Below are 26,231 nucleotides of genomic sequence, written 5' to 3' on the forward strand. Positions count from 1 at the left end.
GCCATAGGTTGTGTTTGTCATGTTCTTCCTATATTGACAAAGGGTGCTTCGAGGTGAAGAAAATTGTAGGAAAATGAGAGGTAGAGGTCAAAGAGGCACCTAGGGTCGCAAGAGGGTTTCATGCATCTAGGGTTTGTTTGAGTTGATGAACTCCCCTACTAAACCCTTGTTTTGGTTACTCTCATTTCTATAGGAGATGCTAAGTCAAGTGTTACTAGATGCTGACTGGATGACGTGGGATGTTGATTGGGGACACCAAGCATCCATTGCTTTTTATTTTTATTTTTAATGACATTGAACCAATTCATTAACTTTGATGACTAAATTTGCAAGAATTAAAGTGCAATGACCTAATTGTGTTTAAGTGACAAATTTGATGACCACGATTTTCTTTAACTCATTATATTTGCTAGATCAGCCCAAAATGGATTTTGCATCCCCAACTTCCACTATCAAAAGACCATCATGCCATTTGGGCTTGAGGTGAACCCATACATATTGGTTAATATTTTTTAAAAATAAAATAAATTAAAAATCCAATTAAACTCATGCTTAGCTCTATTTTTAAATAAAATAATAAAAATAATAAATATGTTAAAGAATATAAATTATAAAATCTTATAATAAAAAATTAAGTTAATTATAATTAACTAATATTTGATTTTCAATTTTCATGAAAACAAAAATGTAAAAAACAATTAAGTTGTCATAACTTATTCATTAGACAGTAAAAGAAGGATTTAGAATAACTTATAACTCTTTCACAATATGTTTCTTTTTTTTTTTTTTATGTTGGAAAATATAAAATTCAGACCTTTAATTTAAATTTATGTGATTTGAAACAAAATATAATATAAAATTATATTATTATTTTTATTAAAAATTCAAACAAATTAAGAAGCACCCCTTCACACCCCAAACTCCGCTCAACCTTTTAGCTCGGTTCGTTTGCCGGAGGGCTGGAGGCTGAAGGCTGAATACAGAACAGGAGCTTGGCGTGTACGCGGGAGTCGACCTGCAGTTTGAGAGGAGAATCTACACACACCCTCTGTCTCTGTGTGTGCGTGGAGGTCTGTAATGGAAGACATAGAGGATTTGTTGGTTGGGAATGGAGGAGCTCCGCCTGGGTTTAGGATCTCCTTCGGTTCGGTGGGAATAAACCCCAAGCAGAAGAAGAACAAACCAAAACTGAAGAGCCATGCCTCTCTTGCTCCTCAAGCGCCTAAGATTCCTGGCACTCAGGTCTCTCTCTCTCTCTCTCTCTCTCTCTCTCTCTCTCTCTCTCTCTCTCTCAACTTTGAATCTTTATTTTTAATTTTTTAAATTTGTGCTTGCAGACAATTTATATGAGGACATTTGGATGCTCACATAACCAGGTAAATGCTCTCTCTCTCTCTCGCTTTACTTTGTGTACACTGGACATCCTTCTTTAGAATTTGTTTTGGAGTCAAACTCAACAATGAGAGTATTCTCTAAAAGAGTAGGTATACAAGACAAGGCTCATACTTCGTGAGAGATTGCAAGCTGAATCTTGAAGAGACTAGACAGTTAGAAGCATATGATTCTCTTTTCATTGATTGTACCACTTGATGAATGAAAAAAAAAGAAGCAGTAGGGTATTTATAGGTACAGAAGTACAATTTCACTGGGATTGGCTCAGCAGTAACTAGTTGTTGTAAGCTAAAACTTATATCATTTGCTAACTAGACTGAGGGTATCAGCTGAGATCTTGAGGGGCTCTTACTAATGCTTGTTTGGTTAATCAGTCATTTGATAAGCTAATCAATCATATAAGGTGTTTGAGATAAGTTCAATATGGTTAAACAATCCACATGGACTGGCTGACCAATACCCTCTTTGTGTTTAAATGTTCCTAAAGCCACTTTACTACATCAAAGTCTTGCAATCGCATCTCAAGTTTTACAATCAATAGAATTGATGTGAAATGACAATCCTATAACTAGTCTCCATAAACTTTTCCTTCAAGATATTTTGCATTCTCAGATCTGGAAACTTTTTCCATAACCCGGGCTTTTTTTATCATGTTAAAACAGTGTGGCACATTGGTAGAATTAACATTGTTTAAGTTAACATGACAGTTGAGGCCAATAAACATTTGGCCCCAAATTATTGAGATTGAAGGTCCAAAGCCCCCCCGACCATAGACCTACTAATAGCCTCCCAATTCACAAGGTAGTCCCTCCTCTAACTCCCACCACTAACCAATATAAATCTCTCATAAACCTCTCCATCAATGCATAAGAAACTTTAGCAACGACTATATCCAAAACCTCCTAATGTGAGGATTCCTGTGGAATGGAATTCTTAAATAAGTGAAAAGCCACTGGAAGATCCCACAAGCCGCGAGAGTAGCAAACCTAGAGTTCACCTATAGACTCAGATTAATGATCCCTAAATCACACCTGACCAAATTAAACCTTTTTTGTTTTTTGAATAAAAAAGAAAAGAAATTATGAAGAATAAGAAGTACATCAAGAAGCATAAGAAATCCTCCTTAAAAGATACAATAACAAAAAACAAACAAATCAAAATAAATCAAAACAGTACAACCAGCCAATCATGGCATCATGAAAAGAAAAGTTTTGAAACGTCCTGCTGCTAGACCCCAAATTAATCTTAAGCTTTGAAGCTACTCAAAGATTTGGAAATACTACGAGAATGCCACAAAAAAAAAAGAGAATCTTGTCATTAGTTAAAAATTGTGTCATCAGCAAATTGCAGATGTTAGACAATCAACCCATCTTTCTCTATAGCAAGACTCTAAACAAAACCCCTTATCAGTTTCCCTCTCGATCATCCTACTCAAAACCTCTGCATCTAGGATAAAAGGCGATGAATGATCCCCTTGCCTCACACTCTTAGAAGCTAAAAAAGGGGCTCTTGGTAACTTGGTTCACCGTTAATAGTCATTGTAAAAAAAGGAAGAAGAAAAACAACTTTTAGTCTTGCCTTTTCATTCTGAACCAAAATTTCTCTTAAGACCACACCGAAGGGGGGAAAAAAAAAGTAAGTCATCCTACCATAATCCTTCTCGAAATCCAATTTTAGTATTATATCTTTCTTCTTGCTCCTCCAAACATGCTTGACAGCTTCATTAGCTACAAGTACAGTAGCCAAGATATATCCCCTACCCGAAAAAGCTCAATGAGAACCAGCAAGGTACTCCCCATCACCTAACAAATCCTATTAGCAAGGATCTTAGCCAGAATCATTTAAACACTCATTACCAAGCTAATAGGTCAGAATTCAATAACCTTAAACAAAAGGATCCATTTTGGGAGTCAAAGTAAGAAAAATACAATTTATATTTTTCAGAATCACCACATAAACCAAAAAAAATTGAAATATTTTTTTAAGTCAACCTTAATCACATCCTAACATCTCTGAGAGAAGGCTAAATTAAGCTCATATGACCTAGAAGCTTACTCCTTGCCCATGCTAAATGTCGCTCCTTAACCCCTCCTCAAAAGGCCTTACCAACCAAATTAAGTCATCACCAAAATGGGACATCAATCCAACCTTTTAATCATAGGATGACAAGTATTTTTCTTAGAAATATTTCTTAAAACTCCTATCAATGCCATCCGGATTCTTGATGACACCTTCTGCCTTTGAGATTAAGGCCTCATCAAATTTTCTCTTTGACACCTCGAGTACTTTTGCAAGTCACCCTTATAGCCTTGATAATCTATGAAAAAGCAAGATATAGGAGAAGTGTCTCCCAGGCAATTCTGATATTTGAATGACTAAGGGATCGAGGCAATTTGCACGTAGAGTTTTACACTGTATCCTAATAGCTGAATGGCCTCCCCATGTGACTGTCAATTCTATATCAATTTTTGATTCATCATTCACCTGTTCCTCCATTTTCAATAGTCTCCTTTGTCATTTGAGAGCCTTCGTTTGACAGATGAGGGCAAAGAAGCAGCCTTGCTGGGCCTTAGTTTGACCTTAGCTAGGATCATATGATACCTATGCTCTAGCTTGAGGGGGAGTGTTACTCAAAAGGTCTCAAATTTCGATTTTGACTAAAATTTTGAAGCTCCAAAAGTACAAAAATTTCGATGGGAATTACGATTTTGATGTCTATTTCAATTTTGATTTGCAAAAATGATGGAAATTAGTTATAAAGCATGAAATTATTTTTTGAAACTTTGGAAATGGTTAATAGACATAATAATGTGAGTTTAGGACTCATATTATAAATTAAATACATCTATATTGTGTATAAGGTACAATGTTTGTAATCCAGTATGTGTATTAAACATACTTGTTATACAATGTGTATTAAACATATTTGGTTAATATAAATGAAATTCATAAATCAATTAAATGTAATTTATAATACAAATAAAAATAATTTAGACATTATTGGTTAAATAGCATATTGTTGTAAGTTCAAATTTTCATATAATTTCAAACGTGCTTGTAAAAATTTTTTGTTTCAATAAAAAATAAGATAAATTAAGGGAGAAATTTTATTTTGCGTCTAAATCTCACATTTGAATTCCAAGGCAATTTTATTCTATAGTTGAAATTTTGACAAGTTCCGCTAAAATTTTGAGATTTCAATACATTTTGAATGATTCGTTGAAAGTTTAATGGAAATTATGTAACACAGAAATTGACTGCTATTTCGATTTTGAGGGTGATGGAAAGCAGAAATTTTGACGGAAATTTTGAAAATTTTGTGGAAATTTAAGACTCTGGTTACTCATTACTTTATCGCATTTGTGTATCTTACTGAGGGTACTATGGTCATCATGATGTTTGTGAGATTGAGAGGGAAACCTATTGTTGAGTTAGGTCCTCCATTTACACATTGGTTAAGATAGGTTTGCAAGACTAAGGGTGAGGGTGGTTTGGGGTCGGATAACCTACTATCCAAAAACATTATCTTGGTGGGGAAATGATTTGATGTTTCCCTTTAGATTATGGATCCTTTGTAGCAAATTTGGTCTTAAATAGAATGGTGGGATGCCGAAGTCAGTACTAATGCTACTCATTAGCTGTTGATGGTTATTTAGTCATTTAGCATTATTATTGTTTGTTAGAGTTACATTAGAAAGTGTGAGTTAGTAATAAGGGTATTATGGTCCTTGATATTGTAATTGACATATATTATAAATAAAGGGAGAGACCTATCATTGAAGTTAGGTCTTCCATTATACCCAATTATTCAACATGGTATCAGAGCATGATTCTGAAACCTAAACCCTAATTGCTGCAACCACTTTTAAAAATGAAGCCAAAAACCCTAAATCCGCTGCATGCCTACCATCATAGAAGAATTTCCAGCAACACCATAGCTGTAGAAAACAGCCAGCAGCTGCTGGAAGTCAAACCAGTCGCTGGAAATTTCCTGGCTGACACTGCCAGTTCAGGAACACAAAAGCTACTGTAGATTTTGCAAAAACAACCCATTAGTCACCCAGACACTGCCGATCTGCCTCCCCACTGAAATCCCATCTCCAGGTAGTGCCCCATGCGTAATCATGCGCTGGTGAAGGCTGCTGGGGCCAATGTTTTAAAAGGGAAAGGCGTAAGGCAGGGCCTTCTAACCCTTAAGAGGCGAGGTGTAAGCCTTAAGGTGTTGGGGCATAAGTCTTTTTTGAATTTTTTTTTAAGATATAAATAAATTACATATATTTTATAAATAAAGAAAAATTATGAAAGTCACAAAATTTAATGTAAAAAAAATTAAATATATTTTGCAAACTACTTGTTGAGCATTCAAAAATTGCTAATTCATTGCATAAATCATGACAAGAGATAGCTATAATATTAAAAAGTTCAAATAATGTACAACTCTCAACTATTTTTGAAAAATAGAGGTTCAAAATTTTTAGAAATCAACTCATGTTATGACATTCCTTTTATATATACATGAAGTTAATTTTTTTACTCAAATCTAACTTGAGATTCACACACCCAAAATGTGTAAGCCTCAACTAAAAAAACGCAAAAGGTGTGCCTTTTGTACTAATGCGTAACCTTAGCGTGTAATGCATTAGCCTTTTTGGGATTTGGCATTTTGGATTGGGCCTCAAGGCATTTTAGATCTGCCTTGCCTTGAGGCGAGCCTTGATTGAGCCTTTTAAAGCATTGGCCCTGGCTGAACCCACATGCCGGCGCATGAAGCTACTTTCAGGCATGTTTTTGACCTGAAATCATCCAGCAATGATCAAATCCCTCTATAAACATATTAATGGAGTTCTTCGTGATGTTTTTTGTCCAAAGATCTCACCTTTTTTAATAGTTGATGTGCAGCACCCGAAGAATTGTTGTTTGATTCTTCGTGAAGCTGTTTGTCAATGGTTATTGAACTTATTGGGTCTGAAACAGTGGGATTTGCTGTGTTTTTGATTCAATGTTCTAATTCCTTTCATAGACCAAGATATCAAGCTGTTGGGCATGTGTTTTGCTCAAAGATCCAATCTTTGTTTTGACCATGCACTCGTGGTTATTTGTTAGTTGTTGTTTGGTGTTAGTAAAGGTCATTTGTGACCCTCTTGGAGCAGTGGTAGTCTTCATAGCTTTTTTTATGAGGCTGTGGCAGTGTTATATAAGTTTTTGTTCCAGTGCTGTGTGTTGGTTTCTTGGGGCTGCGTTTCAGTATCCTGCTGCTGTGGCAGCCTTGTACTGATTTATTTGTGACTTGTTCATGGTGGGTCACCATGTTTGTGGTTGTTCCGATTGTTCTAGCAATTAATCTTGTTATCATTGGTCTAAGTTTGTGACTGTTGGGATGGAATTTGCTAATCCCAAAAGTATAGTTCCCTCGTTAGTCACTTGTTTGGGTGAACCGCGTACTATGACTATTATTAGAGGCAGAGTAGAAATAAAACAGTTAGACTTGATGATGAAGAATATAACAGAATATATGAAATGTAATTTTAGTAATGATAGGAGGAATATTGGAGACAAAGTTAAACTTGATGCTGAAGAAATAAATAGCACTTGTAGATTTCGATACCTTGGATCTATTATGCAAGCTGAAGGAGAAATTGAAGATGACGTAATGCATAGAGTTAAAGCAGGTTGGGTAAAATGGAGAAGTGCTTTAAGTGTGCTATGTGATCGTAGAATACCCTTAAAATTGAAAGGGAAGTTTTATAGGACAGTTATAAGACCAGCTATGCTATATGGATCGGAATGTTGGGTGATGAAGAAACATAATATCCAAAAAGTAAAGGTTGTCGAGATGAGAATGCTTAGATGGATGAGTGGTATAACATTGAAAGATAAATTAAGGAATGAACATATTCGTGGTAAGTTAGGTGTAGCTCCTATAGAAGATAAAATAAGGGAGGGACGACTCAGATGGTGTGGACACTTGCAACGTAGGCCTTATAGTGCACATGTGAGGAAGAGTGACTTAGTTACTGTGGGGGGCAATAGAAGGGGTAGGGGTAGACCTAAAATAATTTGGGAGGAGATAGTGAGTAAGGATTTAATATCCTTGAATCTATCAAAAGAAATGGTCCATTGGCGGAAAAGGATTCATATAGCCGATCCCACTTAGTGGGACTAAGGCTTGGTTTTGTTGTAGTATTCAAGGTTTCTGCAGTATCAATCGTCTTAACAAGCATCTTATCAGTTATCGCATTGCATCTTTTGCCCAGAAAGGTAATTCTACAGTTTGTATGTCATATGGTATCTTTCCCACTAGCGCTTGGGTTGTCAATTTTGCTGCCATTGACCATCTAACAGGTGCAACCAATTTCTTTTGTGCCCTCTGGTATCCTAAAAATCTACCTCAAGTTACCCTTGCTGATGGGTCCACTATTGCTGTTAAGGGGATAGGAATAGTAAATCCTACTCCTTCCATCTCTCTTTCTTCTGTTTTATACATTCCTAAATCCCCTTTTAATCTCATGCAAGTTAGTAAACTCACAAAGTCACTAAATTGTTTTGTCACTTTCTCTCCTGATTTTGTGGTTATTCAGGATTTGAAGACAAGGAAGATGATTGGTACAAGATGTGAGGCTCATGGGCTGTAATACTTTGAGTCCCTTTTTCCTCCCATTGCTTGCACAACCATAGCTACACCACTTCAAATCGATGGTCACCTTGGCCATCCCTCCCTGGACAAGTTGGAACAACTGGTTCCTAGATTGAGTTCGGTGTCTAATCTTGAATGCGAGTCTTGTCAATTGGGAAAACATCTTCATGTTCCCTTTGCTTCTTGGGTCGACAAACGAGTGGTTACTCCTTTCATGCTAGTCCAGTCCGATATTTGGGGTCTTAGTTGTGTCACATCGAAGTTGGGGTTTCGGTACTTTGTTACATTTGTTGATGACTACTCTAGGATGACTTGGTTATATTTAGTGAACGACCGTTATGAGTTGTTTAATATCTTTTGTGCATTATGTTCTCAAATAAAGACTCAATTTGATATGCCAGTTAGGATACTTTGTAGTGATAATGTTAAGGAGTACTTCAATACACAATTCACTACCTATATGACTAATTCTGATATGATCCATGAGTCCTCTTGTGCCCGCACTCGACAACAAAATGGAGTTGCAAAGCGGAAAAACAAATATATTCTTGAAGTCACTCGTACCCTATTGTATGAAATGAATGTCCCAAAGTTTTTTGGAGTGATGATGTGCTCACAACTTGCTCCCTCATCAATAAAATGCCATCTTTTGTCCTTGGTGGTAAAATCCTATATTTAGTTTTCTTCCCTAAGGTTCCGTTGTTCTCTCTTCCTCCTTGTATATTCGGTTGTGTGCCCTTTGTCCATCAATTAACTCTAGAAATGGATAAGTTGGATCCCCCTGCTATCAAATGTATTTTTCTAGGCTATTTGTATGCTCAAAAGGGATATCGATGTTATACCCTACTTTTTATCGATTCTTTGTCTTTTCTAATGTCACTTTTTTTGAGTCTACACCATATTATGATTCCTTGAGTTCTGTTGACCTTGATGTGCTCCTTCCTCAGCTTTTCCTTCCAGATCCCAACCTATTATTTGTGCCCAATCCTTCTACATCTTCATCTAATTTGAGTCCTTCTCGTCACTTTGATCATCCCAATTTGCAAGTATACACACAGCGACTCAAGGGAGGAGAGCTTTCTTGAACTTCTACTACCGCGCCTCTAGTTTCCTCGTTAAATGATTTTATTTCTTATGATGTTGATCTTTTTATAGCTATTTGGAAAGATAAATGCACTTGTACCCAAAATCCAATCCCTAATTTTGTTTGTTATGATTTCTTGTCACCCTCATATTACTGTTTCGTTAGTACTTTGTTTTCTGTTGCTTTTCTAAAATCTATTTCTGAAGCTCTATCCCATTTTGGGTGGAGGATTGCAATGGTTGAAGAGATGCGTGCGCTACATGATAATGATACTTGGGATGTGGTACCTCTTCCTGGATGTGGTACCTCTTCCTCTGGAAGTTTGTGGTTGGGTGTACAATGTGAAGGTCAATCTTGATGGTTCTGTGGCTTGTTTGAAGGCCTGCCTTGTTGCTAAGGGTTATACTCAAGTGTACAGTTCAAATTATTCTGACACATTCTCTTTGGTTGCTAAACTTGCCTCAATACGTTTGTTCATCTCTTTAGCCACTACTTGTCATTGGCCCCTACATCAATTAGATGTGAAGAATGCTTTCCTACATGATGATCTTTATGAGGAGGTATATATGGAGCGACCGCCTAGATTTGTTGCTTAGGGGGAGTTAGGCTTAGTATGTCGGCTTAATAAATCATTATATGTAGTAAAACAAACTCCGAGAGCATGGTTTGGCCGATTTTGTGCTGTAGTACTTGAGTTTGGCCTTCGACAGTGTGTAGTTAGATCACTCTGTATTTTATTGTCATTCTCCATTTGGCAGGATTTTGCTTATTGTGTATGTGGAAGACATTGTGATCACTGGAGATAATGATCAAGACATCTATGATCTAAAGCTTTTGTTACTGAGTAAGTTCCAGACCAAGGACTTGGGACCATTGCAGTACTTCTTAGGTATAGAAGTATCGAGATCATGGTTTTAAATCGTGGTAGCAGGTAGCGTTACGTAACGGTAATGGGTGTAACGGGAAGCGGGAGTAGCAGATGTTACATAATGGGAAGTGGGTGTAACGGCTGTGAATTTTTTTGAAGCACACACAACCTTGTGCATATTATTGTACTTGCATGTGTTTAAGCTTTTAGCCCTTCTTAGAAAGAGTTTTAGTGCATTTTGAATCTCCTTTAGTTTGACTAACTAAGTTATTTGGTAAAGGCAACAAGTTTACATTTGTTTTAAACCACAATTAATAGAAAAATTACGTGTGTGCGCGTATTTATACTTCTCATTGTTCTTATCTATGATAAATTCTTATGTGTGCTAAATTAATTAATTAAAAAAAAAAATATTATACGCACTATTAATCTATTAGATACATAAGATATATGAATAATACAAATATAAAATAACCAGAAAAGAAAGAAGGTTGAAGTTGAAAAATAAAGAACATAAATATCACATTACTGATATTATCAAAATAAAATATTTTCCTAATAAGTTAGTATTTTCAAATTGTTAATTAATGTATCTCTAGTGAGTATTTAAAGAAATAGTAAATTTTGTATCATTGTCATCCGCATTATAATCTTTTCGCCCTCTCGTCGCATGGTATATATTGAGAATGCTTTATTAAAGAGGCAAAAAGTGAGAAGAAAAAGTAAAAAATCAAATAAATTTTTTGCGTAACAGTCTTGTAGCGGTTACGTAACAGCTGTAGCGGCCTTTATGTAACGGCTGCTACAGCCGTGATTTTTCTTCCCACCGATTTCACGGTGTGTAACGGATTCGGTAACCCAAAAAACCGTTACGTAACGGTCACGGCCATTATTTAAAACCATGATCGAGATCTCGTACAGGAACTGTATTGTCATAGAGGAAGTATGTTCTTGATCTTTTAGATGAGACGGGGCTGTTGGGATCCAAACCCGTTGATACACCCATGGATCCCAATAATTAATGCCAAATATGGGTGATTTGTTGCCTAACCCAGATCGGTCTCGAAGACTTGTTGGAAAGTTGAATTACCTCACAATCACTCAACTAGATATATCCTTTGCAACAAATTTTGTGAGTCGGTTCTTGATTCCTCAAGAACAAGTCATTGTGATGCAATAATTCGCATTTTGGGGTATCTTAAAAGTGCACTAGGGAAAGGTCTCTTATATCATGATTAGGGTCACACTTATTTAGAGATATAAAGATGTTGATTGGGCTGAGTTGCCTTCCGAATTGAGATCCACAATCAGTTATTGTATCTTTATTGGCGGTAATTTGGTGTTTTGGAAAAGTAAGAAACAAACTATGGTGACCAAGTCAAGTGCTAAGTCAGAGTATAGGGCTATGGCGCACACTGCATGTGAACTTGTTTGGTTGAAGAATATGTTGAAAGAATTAGGTTTTCCACATTCTCATCCTATGGAATTGATGCGTGATAATTGAGCTGCTATTCATTTTGGCTCCAACCCAGTCTTCCATGTGTAGACAAAGCACATTGAAGTTGATTGACACTTTATTCGGGAGAAACTTGTACAAAAGTTCATTATAACTACTCATTTGAAGTCTGAGTTTCAGCTTGCTGATTTGTTCACTAAAGTGTTGGGAGGTGCTCGTGTGAAATTCATTTGTAACAAGCTAAGAGCATATGATATATATGCTTCAGCTTGAGGGGAAGTGTTAGTTGTTATTTAGTGATTTAGCATTATGATTATGTGTTAAAGCTATGTTAGTAAGTGTGAGTTAGTAAGGGTATTATGGTCATTGGTATTGTACTTGACATATATTATAAATAGAGGGAGAGACCTATCATTGAAGTTAGGTCTTCCATTTTACCCAATTATTCAACATTAGCGACCTTGAAAGTTCATTTCTAAGATTCCACAGTTCCTTCTCAAGTTGAATTCCGTTGGATAATAGGGAGATAATCTGTTTTTGGGAGGATTTGTGGGAGGAGACAGATTCATTCTTTATTGTGCTCCCTTGTCTTTACAATCAAATCATCTAATGCTTCAATATCAGATTTTTTTGGTTCTTGAGGGCTCTACTGTCTCGGGATTTATTATTATTTTTTTTAGAAGGAATTTGTATAGCCCAACTATTGGGGGTAATAAATTCTTTTATTCCATCTTTGTGGGCTGATTGTAGAGTTTTGGTTCTAGATGGGCCGGGCAAATTTTCTTGCAAGTCATTTTTCATTCCATGTACTTGTGATGCTAGTGGTTCTTGTTTATCTATGCGATCTTGCTTTGAAAAGCTAAAGCTCTGTTTAAAATTAGGCCTTTTATTTGGTCTGGATTCTTGTTTGGATCAATACTAATGATTGGCTCTAGTTTAAATGGTCTTTGAAAGCTTTGTCTCTAGATATTTGCTTTCTTTGTTTTCAAAGCAGTGAAACTAATTATCATTTATTTTTGCATTGTCCCTGATAAGTATTTGGTGCAGATTTCCTCGTCTGTTTGGGGAGTATCATGTGCCCAGCATCTTTTGAAGGACTTTTCCTTCAAAGATGTAAGGGATTTGGTTCTTTTATGGAAACAGAAGTTCTTTGGAGACTTGCTTCTGCTGTTGTGTGGAATATTTTGTTGGAGTGTAGTTTTAAAGTTTTACAGGGCAGGGTGATGGATTAAGATCTGGTGTGGAATTAATGATGTTTTGCTTTATGTCTATTTCCTGGAGATGAAAACAGGAGAGCCTTGTTTTTTTGATAACAAAAGAAATTCATTGATATAGAATAGGAATGTGCAAGAAGGAGAGAGTAAAGCATCTCCTTTCAAAATTCTGGGTAACCACGGGAAAATAAAGAAATACAAAACAAAAGGAACGTTAGAAACAATCCAAAAAAGTAGCAGGCCTCCCTATCATTTCAACAAGGAAGGCCAAATATGCTGAACATCCGTAAAAAACATCCCCCTGATGTTTTATTATCCACACACCAAAGAGAAGCCAAATGTTGAATCTTCTCCCAAACCAGTAAAGGAGACTACTTCCCAACAAAAATGCGCTTGTTTCGTTCCATCCACGAACCCCAATGGACAGTAAATAAGGCACAAATCCATAACTCCTTATCCTCCTTTTTCCTGCCAAAACCAACAAACTGAATTGCCAAAACTCCTCCACTGTCTTTGGGCAAACCCAACATTCCCCAAAATAATTAAATAACTTGTTCCAAATCCCCCTAGCAAAATCACAATGTGAAAAAAACATGCGAAGCAGTTTTGGAGCAATTAAAACAAAGCGCTTATATGTTCGGAGATAGAGCCCTTGAAGGTCTTCTAATCTGTAGCAAGTTATTGTTATTGAGCCTATTAAGCACAACCAGCCAGGAAAAAAAACTTTGATTTTAGAGGGAACTTTGGCATTCTAGATAGTTTAATGGAGAGGAAAAGAGAAACTAGAGCTAGTAAAAAAGTCTCAAAAATATTTGCAGGAATAAATCCCCAAGGGATCCAAGGACCAAGCTTCCAAGGAGACTCCACAATTATCCAGAAAGACTAACAAGGAGGATAACTCCTCCATCTCCCTATCGTTCAAAGGTCTCCTAAAGTGAAAATCCCAAGAAGTTAAAGGACCACTTGGTTTTACATTGAAAGAAGAAATAGATCCATCTTTTTCTGAGCTTAATCGAAATAGGCGAGGAAAAGAGGTGGACAAGACAACGTTCCCCAACCATAGGTCTTTCCAAAGGTGAATATTATAGCCCCTACCCAATATAAATTTAGTATAGGGAATAAATATGGAATAAATCTGAGGAATGGCTTTCCATGGACTCTACGAAGAACATCTAAGACCCGAATTGGTATCTTACCCGTTCCCATCAAGTCCTACTTTTTATAACTTTATGCCACAAGGAAGAGACCTCTAAAGGGAACCGCCAAAGCCACTTGGCTAAGAGAGTTGTGTAACATCTAAGACCCGAATTGGTATCTTACCCGTTCCCATCAAGTCCTACTTTTTATAACTTTATGCCACAAGGAAGAGACCTCTAAAGGAAACCACCAAAGCCACTTGGCTAAGAGAGTTGTGTTTCTAGACACCAAATTACCAAGACCCAACTTGTTCTCTTGCTTTGGTCTACAGACACCCCCACCCCCCCCCCTCCCCCCCCAAATTCACCAAATGGCCCCTAACATCCCTCACCCCTGACCAAAGGAAATCTGTCATGATTTTCTCGATCCTACTAGTCACACCCACAGGTATTTTGAAAATAGGAAAAAAAAAAAATAAAAAAAATAGCGGGATACTAGAAAGACAAGCTTGAATGAGAGTAATCCTACCTCCTAAAGAAAAAAACGCACCCTTCCAACCATCTAATCGCTTAGCCACTCTCTTGATAATAGGGTCCCAAAAACTAGCGGATCTAGGATTACCCCCCAAAGGCACTCCTAAATAAGATAATGACCAATCCAAAGCGACACAACCCTTCTCCCTTTCTTTTTACTGCTGCGGTGGATGTTTTGAGCAAGATATTTGGGAGAGGTGTAGATAGAGCGTTGGGTGGGGGGATAAAGGTTAGGTTATGAGGATTGCATTATTTTGCACCTTCAATTTGCAGATGATATTATTCTCTTCCTATTTGATAATGAGAATTGCTTCTCTAAATTTGTTTGCTATCTTACAAATTTTTGAGAAAGTGTCCAGCTCAAAATTAATTTTTCTAAGAGTGGCTTGGTGGATCTTGGTATTAATGTGGATCCATTTGTTAGGCTAGCAGGGTGTGCTATTTTGACTTGGCCTATGCGTATCTTGGTGTCCCCTTAGGTGGTGACCTCAAGGCTGACTCTTTTTGGGACTTTATTTTTGAGAGAGTGGCTAGGAGACTAGAGGGGTGGAAAGGAACATTTTTCACTCTAGGGGGTCATAGTACTCTCATTCACGCTAGTTTGTCTTTTATATCTTTGTACTACCTTTATCTTTTTAGAATCATTATAGATTGGCGTAGAAGCTTGAGAAATTAATGAGATATTTCTTATGGTTGAGTGGGGGAGAGGGTAGTAGAGATAATCTTGTAGGATGGGAGACTGTGTGTAGGCCTAAAAGGGAGGGAGGCTTGGGTTTCGGTAACTTAGCATCCAAAAACATGGTAACTTAGTGCCAAAAACATCTCTTCTGTGAGAGCGCTTTCCATTAGAAACAAATTCTCTTTGGCATAAGGTAATTCGCAATTTTTTTGGATAAGGCAATGTTAACTCGCGCTTTGCTTTCCTTTTTAAATTGGATCTTAAGAAGGCTTATGGTAGAGTTAGCTGAAGTTTTTTTTGGATAAAATTTTTGTGAGGAAGGGTTTTGGTGAGCGTAGGTGCAGGCGGTTGAGGGGTTGTTTGTACAATGTTTGTATAATCTTGCTTTAGGGCTTCGAGAGGTTTTAGACAAGGTGATCCACTTCCCTCCTTTCTGTTTGTCCTAGTAACTGTTGTGTTGAGTAGAATGCTGGATAGGGGTTGGCGAAAGGGTTGTAAGTGGGGAGAGAGGGAGTAGTGGTTTCTCATCTTCAGTTTGCAAATGATTCTATTTTCTTTCTAGAGGATCATTACCTTTCTTTCTGCTGTATTTTGGGTGTTCCCAAAGTCTTTAAGAGGGTATCGAGGCTTAAAATAAATATGGGGAGAAGTGGTTTAGCAAATATTAATGTGTTTGTTGAATGAGTTGGGGAGCAGTCTTCTGAAGTGGGGTATGGTCTTTTGGACTGGCCTTTGAGTTATTTAGGTGTCCCTCCGGGGGTTATTGTAGATGTGCAGAGTTTTGGTATCTGGTAGTGGAGAGAGTAGCCAAGAGGCTTGACGGTTGGAAGGGGGCACTTATTTTCCTTGGGGGTAGATCACCCTTATCAAGACCTGTTTGTCTAATATTCAGTTATATTAATTGTTTGATTTTAGGATTCTGGTGGGGAACTGGGGATTGCTAATAAAATCAAGAAAACTATGAGAGACTTCTCATGGTCTGAAGTCGGGGTTTTAGGGATCATTTAGTAAGGTGGGAAGAGGTTTGCGGGTCTAGATCAGGGGGAGGGCTGGGTCTTGGAAAATTGGTGTCTAAAAACATCTCCCTCTTAGCTAAGTGGTTATGGCGTTTTCCCCTGGAAGATCATTCCTTTTGTCATAGTGTGATTAGAAGTAAGTATGGGTTGGGTGAGAATGAGTGCGATACCAATGTTAGTTTGCCATGTTCATTGGAGAGCCTATGGAGATCTATTTCTCATATTTATCCCTTATTTACACTCACGTTAAATTTATGGTGTGGAGGGGTTTTCAAATTTGCTTTTGGAAAGATACATGGTTAGGGAATGATGTTCTAGCCACAGATGACCTAAAAATGTTTCTTACTGTTAGTTTTTAATGTTTGTCATTTTCTGATCATATCAATCCATCCCCCTCCTCTTTCTCCCCATCCCCCTTCGTCTCTCTCTCTCTTTCTCTCGCTCCCCCTCCATCAAGATAAATATATCAGATTCATGAGAAGGCTATTCAGCCTCCATTTGTATCCGCTTTTCCTGATCTAAATCTATCAGGCGTCGATCTGAGCTCAATGCACTACGCTGCCCTCCTTTTGATTCCCCTGAGCAGGTTCGACTATTCCCTTGAGCGAAGCTTCATCTCGCAAGCCTAGCAGGTTTGACTGTTCCCTGCTTATTCTAGAAGCTCCGTATCGCAAGCCCTAGCAGGTTCGGCTGTTCCTTGCTTGTCCTTGAAGCTCCATCTCGCAATCCCTAGTAAGTTTGACCGTTCAAAGTTTCATCTTCGAAGCTTCTACTTGTTCTTCTTCGAATTGTAAGTCATCTTCTTTGAAGACTCGAAAGCTGTTATTTGATTCCCTTGAGCAGGTTTGACTGTTCCCTAGAGTGAATCTTCATCTTGAAGCCTAGTAGGTTTGACTGTTCCCTGCTTGTTCTAGAAGCTCCATCTCACAAGCCCTAGCAGGTTCGGCTGTTCCCTGCTTGTCCTCGAAGCTCCATTGCGCAAGCCCTAGCAAGTTCGACCGTTTAAAGCTTCATCTTCAAAGCTTCTACTTGTTCTTCTTCGAATTGTAAGTCATCTTCTTCAAAGACTCGAAAGTTGTTCCTTGAAGGTTTGTTTGGAGTTGAACTCTGAAGCTTCTTCTTCTTGTCTCTGACAGATCCAAACTTCAAATACTGTTAAAAACCTAAGGATGGGTCTCTCTTTCTCTTGCGTAATAAATCTCTCACCCTTGTGTGAACACGACTATGGCTGTGTTAGCAGGAGGTGATGTTAAGTGTTTGGCTCGGTATGAGATTGGATAACCCCTTTACTGTCTGTGCTTGAGGATAACATTTCTTCAAATAGGTGGGTTAAACTCACAAAGGAAGTAGTTTCCTGGCTCACCAATGGTCTATTAACTTTTGTTTGGTTGGAAAGGGGCTCCAGAAGTGTTTGCAAAGGAAACCTCCATTGCTGATTGGTGATTGGTTGGATGAGGGTGGAAGTTTTTGGAATTAGGGTGAGGGGGAAAGGTAAGAATTTTCCGATTTTCATACTTGGAGGTGTAAAAAGCAATTTGATGGGGCGAAGCTCTGCGAATGAGTTCTTTGAATTTGCAAAGGAAATTTGTCATGATTTTGAAGGAGTAGGCATCAGTTCCCAGATCATGGGGTAAGGTGGTGATGGAAGGAAAGATAGGCAAAGTCTGCTGAAGTTGTCCACAATGAAAAATTGTGTCGTAGGTGTGGGGCTGATCTGCAATTGAAGGAATCGGGGGTGCTGTTATCAGATTACAGCATCACTTTATTGGAGGCGAATGTCCATAAGGTGCAAGGAGGTAGGGTTCTAGTGGTTGCTGCTAATCTTGCGGAGACGGCTGGGGGTGCGATAGGGAACGACAAGGCTATGAAGTCTAGGCCTGGTCTTCTGGTACTAATCCTGGATTTGTGCCAAGTTTGTGAGAAAGATGGTGCTTCTTTTTTAACAACGTTGGGCCATTTAATAGAACAGGCCCAGTGTTTTGACAAGAATGCTATGGGCCTTTCTCTGGATTCAAAAGAAGTCTCTTATAAATATGGGCTTTCACAGATGGGCCTCGTATCTAAAAAGGTCCAAGGCAAGGACATGGGTGATCAGGCCCTTCCCTTGCATGACCCTGTTTCTGAACAAGCCCACTTCCCTAGCCAAAATATACATACAGTAGAGGTGGGTACTCGGCAAGATGTTAGCAAAATACAAAATCTCTCCCTAGCTCTCCAAAACAAGCATAGAATGCATCAACATTTCAGAGTGTAACCAGGATGATTTTAATTTGGTTTTGCAATCAGTTTGGAAGAAAATGATAATAATATAAGTGTCATATTGGCTGTTGATTCTGGTTTTGCAGAGGGATTAGAGGCTGGTGTAGCCTGGATTAATAAAAAGAAAGCTGGATTGGCTAGGAAATCTAGTGTTCCAGGATTTAATTCTGAAAAATTTAATGTCCAAGGTGTATGTTTATTGGAAGGCTGCAATGATGGGTGCAGAAATGAAGAAATTATATGAAGCAAACAGACAGCATTATGATGGGATAAGACCAAAGATTATGAGAGAAGTAGAGCTGAGCATTATGGAAGATACACTTGCTAAGATGAAGCCATGAAGGATATAGCAAGGGATGGAGTTAGCAAAGGAAAGGAGGCTAAGAAATGGGGAGATTTTTCAGATAACGATAATGATGACAATCAATGAGTTTGACTGTGATGGTGGTTTGCTGTTGGATGAGATTTGGGATCTATGTTTCTCATTCCTGTGATGTTCTCAGGGACCTAATATATGTACATCCTGCCCCATTGGAAGCATTGGAGGGGGTTCCTAGTTTTGAGAACAATGGGTTGGATAATAAATTGCAGTGCAGTGATGGAATTTTACCTACACTAGTGGAGATGATTTCTAGGAAGGACTTAGAAGCCCAAGATATAATGGATAAATTGGATTTAAAAATGTGTGATGCTCATGGAATTAAAGTGCACTTTGATTGGAGTAAATATAAAGTGAAGAAGGGTTAGAGGGAGCTTCCTAATTTAAAGTGCTCGGTGAATTATGACGGAAAGGGATTGAAAAAGGGTTTTCTTGGTTAGGAGTATTATTTGGTCATTTTTTATTTATTTGGGCAAAACATTCACCTCTCTTGAGGTTTTTTGAAAATACAATAATCTTCCTTGAGGTTCTTAAAATCCCATATACCTCCATTATGAGTGATAAATAAATAACACTGTCAAAAAAAATTATTTGGACAAATTTTCCTTTCGAAACTCGCCTTTCACCACTTCTAGCTATCAAAGCCCATCCTCCCCTTACCATTACCTGATTGTTCGACCTCCTCTCAAATCAATCCTCCACTCTTTGGTATGGATCCATTGGGCTTCAACCTTTGTAGAGGTCTCATATGAGGAGGCCTAGCCTTTCAACTGGTCGGGGTTATGGGAGCTAAGGAGCCATTCGCCGGTCGGAGGTGCTTGCTGCTAGAGCTGCACTAGTGGCCCTTGGTGGTGTTGCGGCTCATGACCCCTTGCGTGTGGATGTGCTAGGCGGTCCTCCACCGCAAGTTAGAGGCATGCATTCGACGAGTGTTGCGCAGCCCTAAATGACATTGTAGTGGGAAAGTGTAGGCGGTCCTCCATTGCAAGTCGAAGGTCTACATTCACAAAATCTTTTCCGCCTCTATAGCGACAAATTGTCATCAGTGCCGGCGCCCACTGTGTGAAAGAAAAATGTTATTAATTCTTCTAATTTTTTTTTAAATAGTTGAAATTTAAGGGCATTCAAGAGATGGATGAGCAAAGAGGGTATAGAATGCAATGACATATTGGAGTTGGTGGACAACTCCGATGACAACGACGGAGGATTGTGGGTGAAGTTGTGTGCGATCTATGGAAAGGGTATTGGGGGTGAGAGGGTGGAGATTTTATAGGTTGGTGGGGAGGGGGATTACGTGTGGGTAGGAATTGAGGGCATCCAAGGAAAAAAATATTTTTTTAACTTTTTGACTGTTAATAGAAAGATGACATGAGGGGGTATAGGTGTCTCTACACTCAAACTTAAATGGTGATTTATAGGATTTTAAGAATCTTAGGGGAGGTCCTTGTCTTTTTGGCAAACCTTAGGGGTGGTGAGTGCTTTTGCCCCTTTTATTTCTTAATTTTCATTATTTTTATTATTTTTTGTTTTGTTTCTGTGTTTTATTTTTTTAGGTGGACCTCTTGTCCCTTTAGGATGTAACTTCTCTTTCTCAATCTAATATACCCTCTTTTTTAATCTAAAAACAAATGATGTTCTAGCCATGTCTTTTCCTCGTCTTTTTTGTTTGAGCTTAGGGCAAAATAGTATGATTTCCTTCTTCGTGGTTGACTTGAATAGTCCTATGGTTTCTTGGAACTTTCATCTCTAAATGATAGAGAGATGACGAAACTTTCCTTCTTGTTGTCGTTATTGAACAATTGCCATTTTTCTTCAGCTAGGGATGCTTGGTTTTGGGCTTTGGATCATTCAAGGGTATACTCTTGTAAATCATTTTTTGAGTTGTTGACCCATTCCAATTCTTGTTACCCCCTTTATCCATTTACTTGGAAGGCTAAAGCTCCCCCAAAAATCAAGGCTTTTATTTAGCTGATCGTGCTTAATAAAACCAATACTAACTACTTGTTGTAGAGTAGGAGACCTTTGAAGGCCTTATCTCCAAATGTTTGCATTTTCTATTATTTGAATTTTGAAATGGCACCTCATCTATTTTTACACTCTGATTATTCTTGGAGAATTAGGAGAAAAATGCCCTAGCGAACTCATGACCGCCATCAAACCTCTCTCTTGGCCTCCCACTACTCCTAGTGTTGCCTTGTTCACCGGACATTTTAGGCTTTCTTGGTGTTGATCTTGGCTAGGCTTGAAGCCTTTTCTCTGTCATAGCACCTCATCTATTTTTACACTCTGATTATTCTTGGAGAATCTTGAGAGAAATGCACTAGTGGACTTGTGACAGCCATCAAGCCTCTCTCTTAGCCTCCTATTGCTCCTAGCGTCGTCCTGTTCGTCGGACATCTTAGGTTTTCTCAGTGTTGATCTTGGCTAGGTTCGGCGCCTTTTCTTTGTGGTAGCATCTTTCTCTTTAAAAGGGTCGAATCAAAGTTCTTCTATGAGTTCTCTCTCTAAGGGTCGAAAGTGTTTGGTTCTTTGTTCAATTGGTGTACAGAGGCGATGCTGCTCGACAATGTGGCTGTGTCACTGGCCCAACACCGACACTGTTCTAAGGCTGCCTAAAAAGTGCTCCGATGTCATTGTGAGTTTGTTTCCAGCGGTCATAAAGACCCGATGGTTCTCTTTCTTGTGGAAAGAACTTTCAATCACTCTCCTCACTCTCTGACTATGGTGCTGATAGCTATTGACAATGGGGATTTGTTCAGTCTAGATTGAAGGGAAATCCTTCAATTTGAGATTGGATAAAGTAGGGAAAATTGGAGCTTTGTTTGTTCTTGAGAAGAATTGGTAGCGTAATCAATGGGTTCGATTTTCTTCAGCTGCAGTAAAATGGTTTTGACAAGGGTTCTCATCTTTTGTAGATAGTTCTGCAAAGTGTTATTGAAATTCATTTTCAATAAAGGGCAGTCTGGTGCACCAAACTCCCGCGTTTGCGGAATCCAGGGAAAGGGTGGGCCACGATGGGTCTATAGTACGCAGCCTTACCTTGCATTTTTGCAAGAGACTGTTTCCACGTCTCGAACGCGTGACCTCCAAGTCACACGACAACAACTTTACTATTGAGAAATTCCATTGAATTCTAGTGGAGTACTGCATTAAATGAATTATATTATATGAAATTATATGAATAATATCCTTTCAATTAAATAGACATTTCAATGATTTCCATGTTCGAAGTTTAAGCAAGGGTTATCATAGCTTTTGAGTAGGTTTTATTGATTATTGGATGGTGATTCATGTGATGAGGCATAGAAGTTCCTAGAATTAGGGCACGGTTGGAGAGGCGAAAGATGCTCCTATCTTTGTCCCTAAAGGATCCAAAGGCGATGGGTGGTTTTGGTTTGGGGAAGAGTTCGATGCTTTGGTGAACTCTTGTATGGCAGGGATTGATGGAGTTGATAATGAAAAGAGTAATGAGAACCAATCTTGGAGTCGAATAGTACGAGGAACATCTTATGCTAATGAAGTTCATTCAATTCTGAATGTTGGGGCTTGCTTGATTCCTAATAGTGGAGTTAAGTTGATTCTTAGGGATGGAGTTTTCTCAATCCCTAAGGATGTGCCAGAGGTGGTGTGCGTTCGATGTGGGGGGAAGGTGCAAGGGGAGATCCTATCAACAACTCTGCACAATCAATTGATGTCACTTAGGGAGAAGGTTCTGGTGGAGGAGGCTAGACCAGAGGCAGCTAGGATTTTCTACATGGACGATGGGATGATGAAGGTCGGGTAGGCTGGGTTTGGATCGTTGACGATTAAATAGATATGGGGTTTGAGAGCAATAAAGGCCTATTAAAATTTTTGATGAGCCTGTTGGTTATGGAGGACTAAGACCATAATTTTGATTCTATATTAGTCCAGTTTTGAGAGGAGAAAATTCAGCAAGATAAATTGTAGTTGGAATTGAATGGGCAGGCCCAAATGCTTAGTTATGTTTCTAGTAGAAAAAAGGCCTTATGAAAATCGGTGAGGCTACGGGAATTAACCTTTCCTCAGAACAGAAGAAAGATGCATGTGGTTCAGCACTTCAATTATCTTCAAACAAGATTATGGCGGCCAAGAGAAGAGAAGAGAAGAGAAGCAGTTGCTCTGAAAAGCAAAAAGAAAAGAGAGGCAGAATCAGATTCATTAGTTGCTAAAAATTTTGCTAATTTTCTATAGGATGGTGTGTCTCCAATTTTGAAGAACAATGATAGTAGGGGGGATTCCAATATTGAGTTTGGGGGGATCTTCTATGAATTTAAATTTTGTGGAGGTAAAAATTAGGACTTTATTGTTGGTTTGGAAGGGAATTCAGATGATATGGAAGTTGATTCAGATAATTTGATGAGTTGAAAGGTTTACGCTCACCACAAGGAAATGCAATTGGGTTTTGAAAGAAAGAAGCATTTTGAAGATGATCGGGGCTCGTCTGGTGATAAAAAAAAAAAAAAATTCTTAAGAGAGATTCGAAAGGCCTTTTATGTATAGTGGAAGTGCCAATCATTGAAAGGGTTAATACAAGTAAGGAGGGTAAGAGATTAGGGGATGTTTCGGAGGATGATAGCATAGGCAGTAGTGATTTTTTCTTTCCAGTTTTTTGTTTTATTAATTTATATTTTCTGGATCACTATAGAATTTTGGTAGGAGAAGTCTTTTTCTCCATTTTTCTGTAAATTCTTCTCTTGTCAATGAAATCTCTTCTTTAGATATATATAAAAAAAGACAATTCACAGTAAATTTGGAATATTACAAAATGGGTGGAATGCTAACGTGGGAATTAATATTAGTTATTCAGGTCCTTGGAAGTTTGTTTCTCAGATTTATGATTATTTCCTTCCTAAAGTCCAATATTTCAGTGGGAAATGGGGAGCAAATTCGCTTGTGGGAAGACCATTGGGTGGGGGAAATGCCTTTGTCTATTACATTAGCTCATCTTTATTGCTTATCTATTCATCATGCAGCCCGCAATTCTGTTTTTCTTCTTTTGCAAGAAGATAAGCTTTCTCTGAATTTCCATTTTGGGAGTAATCTTAATAAGAGAGAGGTAAATGAGTTGGCCCTTGTTACTGGGCTGCTTGATTCTTTTTATGCTCATTTGGGGAGTGATAAGAGGGTTTGGAGCTCAGACATTTCTGGGATCTCCTGTAAATCCTTTTTCTCTTACTTGACTCATGGCCCTACTGCAGATGATTTTGCTTTAAATCCATTGATATGGAAATAGAAAGCTCCCTTGAAAATAAAAGCTTTCATTTGGACAGCAGTGCTTGAAGGAACCAACACATATGATTTTCTCCAGAAGAGAAAGACCTAATAAAGCCCTGTCACCGAACATTTGTGTCCTTTGCTTGAGGAGTGTAGAGACTTGTGCACATTTGTTTCTTTTTTTCCTGTTCACGATGGCTATTTGGAATCAATTATTTAGTATATTATAAGAGAGTTTAGTTTTCCCCTCCACATTGAATGCTTTTTGTACCATCATGTTTAGAGGTTTTGGTAAAGCGAGTGATAGGAAAGATTTATGGCGACGCACTGTCATGGCTATTATTTGGTATGGTTGGAGAGGAACTTTAGAATGCTCAAAGGTGTGGTATTGTCTAATAATTTGGTTTGGAGTAGACTGGCGTATCTTGCACCATAGTGGGTGTCGGCTAATGGATTCTTCCACCATATCTCTTTGGAAGACATGCAGTGGGACTAGGTGGCTCTATTATATTGAGTTTGTTTGGGTTCAGTCTGGAAGCTTTTGATGTAAAGGGAGTATTTTTTACTCTCCCTTATTGATTTTATTTTATTTTTTATTTCTTGTACATTCTGCTCTTTCTAATAAAATTTCTTTGTTTATGAAAAAATTCTCTGAGATTACAGGTCTTCTGTATATAATACTCACCTAGTCGTTTGGATATAGCATTATGTTCATTAAACCGTTAATACGTTTTATAGAAATGTTGCATTAACATATGCTTGTAATCATTAAGATTTTTAAATGAAGTTTAAGTTCACTTTTGTAATTATATTTCTCAAGTTATCTAATAATATCAGAGTGATAGCGAATACATGGCGGGTCAGCTATTGGCATTTGGCTATGCATTGAGTGACAATCCGGAAGATTCAGACTTGTGGCTGATAAATACGTGAGTCGATATTGCCTTCTTATTTGTTAGAGGCACTGGTTCAGTATTTTTAACTGTGAAAACAATTAGCTAGTTGCATTACATGGTTGCTTATTGTTTGCTGTGTTGCATAATCAAGAAGTTACAGTTAGTCAAACTGATGAGTAAATTCCAAGATACTAGGAAAAGTGAATGCCAGTTAATATCCACTTATTGACGAAGGTCCTGACAATCAAAATTTATTTTGTTAGAGCGAAGAAAGGGCTTGAACCAAAAACAGTACTTGGTTTTGATTTGAACAATAGGATATATAGGAATCTATCTTCTAAATGTGTCTGTTCATAATTATTTAGTTGGTTTGTTCTGAGAATGATAATTGGTTATCAGCTATCACTCTGATTAAACAAATTCATGATTGTAGGAATTTAAAATCAAATTAAATGTATAAATATGAAAATGAATTTCCAGTAATACTACTAAAAAAATAATCAGCATGACGTGTCTAATTATTTGGTTTCTTTGGTTGGTTTTTTTGGAAGGAGAAAGTATGGCAGCACTATGAATTGCAATTTTTCTGCAGTGTTGTGGGGGCTATGGTTGGAACATAATGCACGTATATTTAAGGGGCAGGGGTTGAAATTTTTTGCTGGTTGGGAGAAGATTGGCTTCGATTTGGTATCTTGGCTATGGGTTCTTTGAAGGAGTGAGCTTCTTGGATAGACTACGTGATTGGTGTTATTTGTTGGCTTGATTATGAGCTGGGAGCTTTTTGTTTGTTTCTTTTTCATTCTTGTTCTGGGGTTTTTTTTTTTTTAAATATTTTCTCTCTGGTTTGTCCCAGATTTTTCTAGGGAGATGCCTTATTTTCCTTTCTGTGTTTTCCTAATCTATTAATGAAACTTCTTCTTTTTCTATATAAAAAAAGTTCAATCTGGTTGTAAGCTACTTGTTCTATGTACAATGTCTATGATTTTGATATTGCATCAATTTCAGGGATATCATCTCAAGAATGTTTCATGGGTGGTGATTTATGTTGCATCATTGCATGAATGTCAAAAAGTTCAGTATAACTAACTTTAATGCCCTGTCTGTTGTTTAGTCAATGTAATTAACATTCCTCTGGCCCACAATTTTCTTGCCCTTGAATTTAGAAGCTATTTTTTGTCTTAAAAATATACCTGGCTACAAGAATAGTTTCCATGGAAACAAGAATATTCCCCTCCCCCCCCCCCAAAAAGTACATAATATTAATACAAAAAATTAAACATAGGAAAGAAAGAACTATAGAGGAGTATCTGAGGAATTATGAGTACCCCCCTTCCCCCATTCTATGTATCTTGGTTTGATCATGTGCAGCTGATAATTTTTCCATTACTTGGTGATAGTGGCAGCCAGTTATCATTGCCTGCATGTCAACGTGTCTGGAATCTTTTGATG

General features: G+C 37.9%; 1 protein-coding gene across 2 annotated transcripts in view; it reads left to right on the forward strand.

The window, feature by feature from the left end:
* The first annotated feature begins 905 nt into the window (after window positions 1-905).
* The window catches only part of LOC131161488 (uncharacterized), an 88,826-nt gene continuing 63,500 nt past the window's right edge, over window positions 906-26,231 (forward strand). Inside the window, exons 1-3 of one of the 2 annotated variants that reach the window (XM_058117287.1) lie at window positions 906-1,242; window positions 1,338-1,376; window positions 24,724-24,815. In XM_058117287.1, coding sequence (XP_057973270.1) covers window positions 1,078-1,242; window positions 1,338-1,376; window positions 24,724-24,815 — 296 coding nt within the window. In that variant the 5' untranslated portion in view covers window positions 906-1,077. The remainder of the gene's footprint in view (window positions 1,243-1,337; window positions 1,377-24,723; window positions 24,816-26,231) is intronic. The other variant, XM_058117288.1, reaches the window with a different exon arrangement.

The sequence above is a fragment of the Malania oleifera genome, chromosome 8 (assembly GCF_029873635.1).
Source record: "Malania oleifera isolate guangnan ecotype guangnan chromosome 8, ASM2987363v1, whole genome shotgun sequence".
NCBI classification, from domain to species: Eukaryota; Viridiplantae; Streptophyta; class Magnoliopsida; order Santalales; family Ximeniaceae; genus Malania; species Malania oleifera.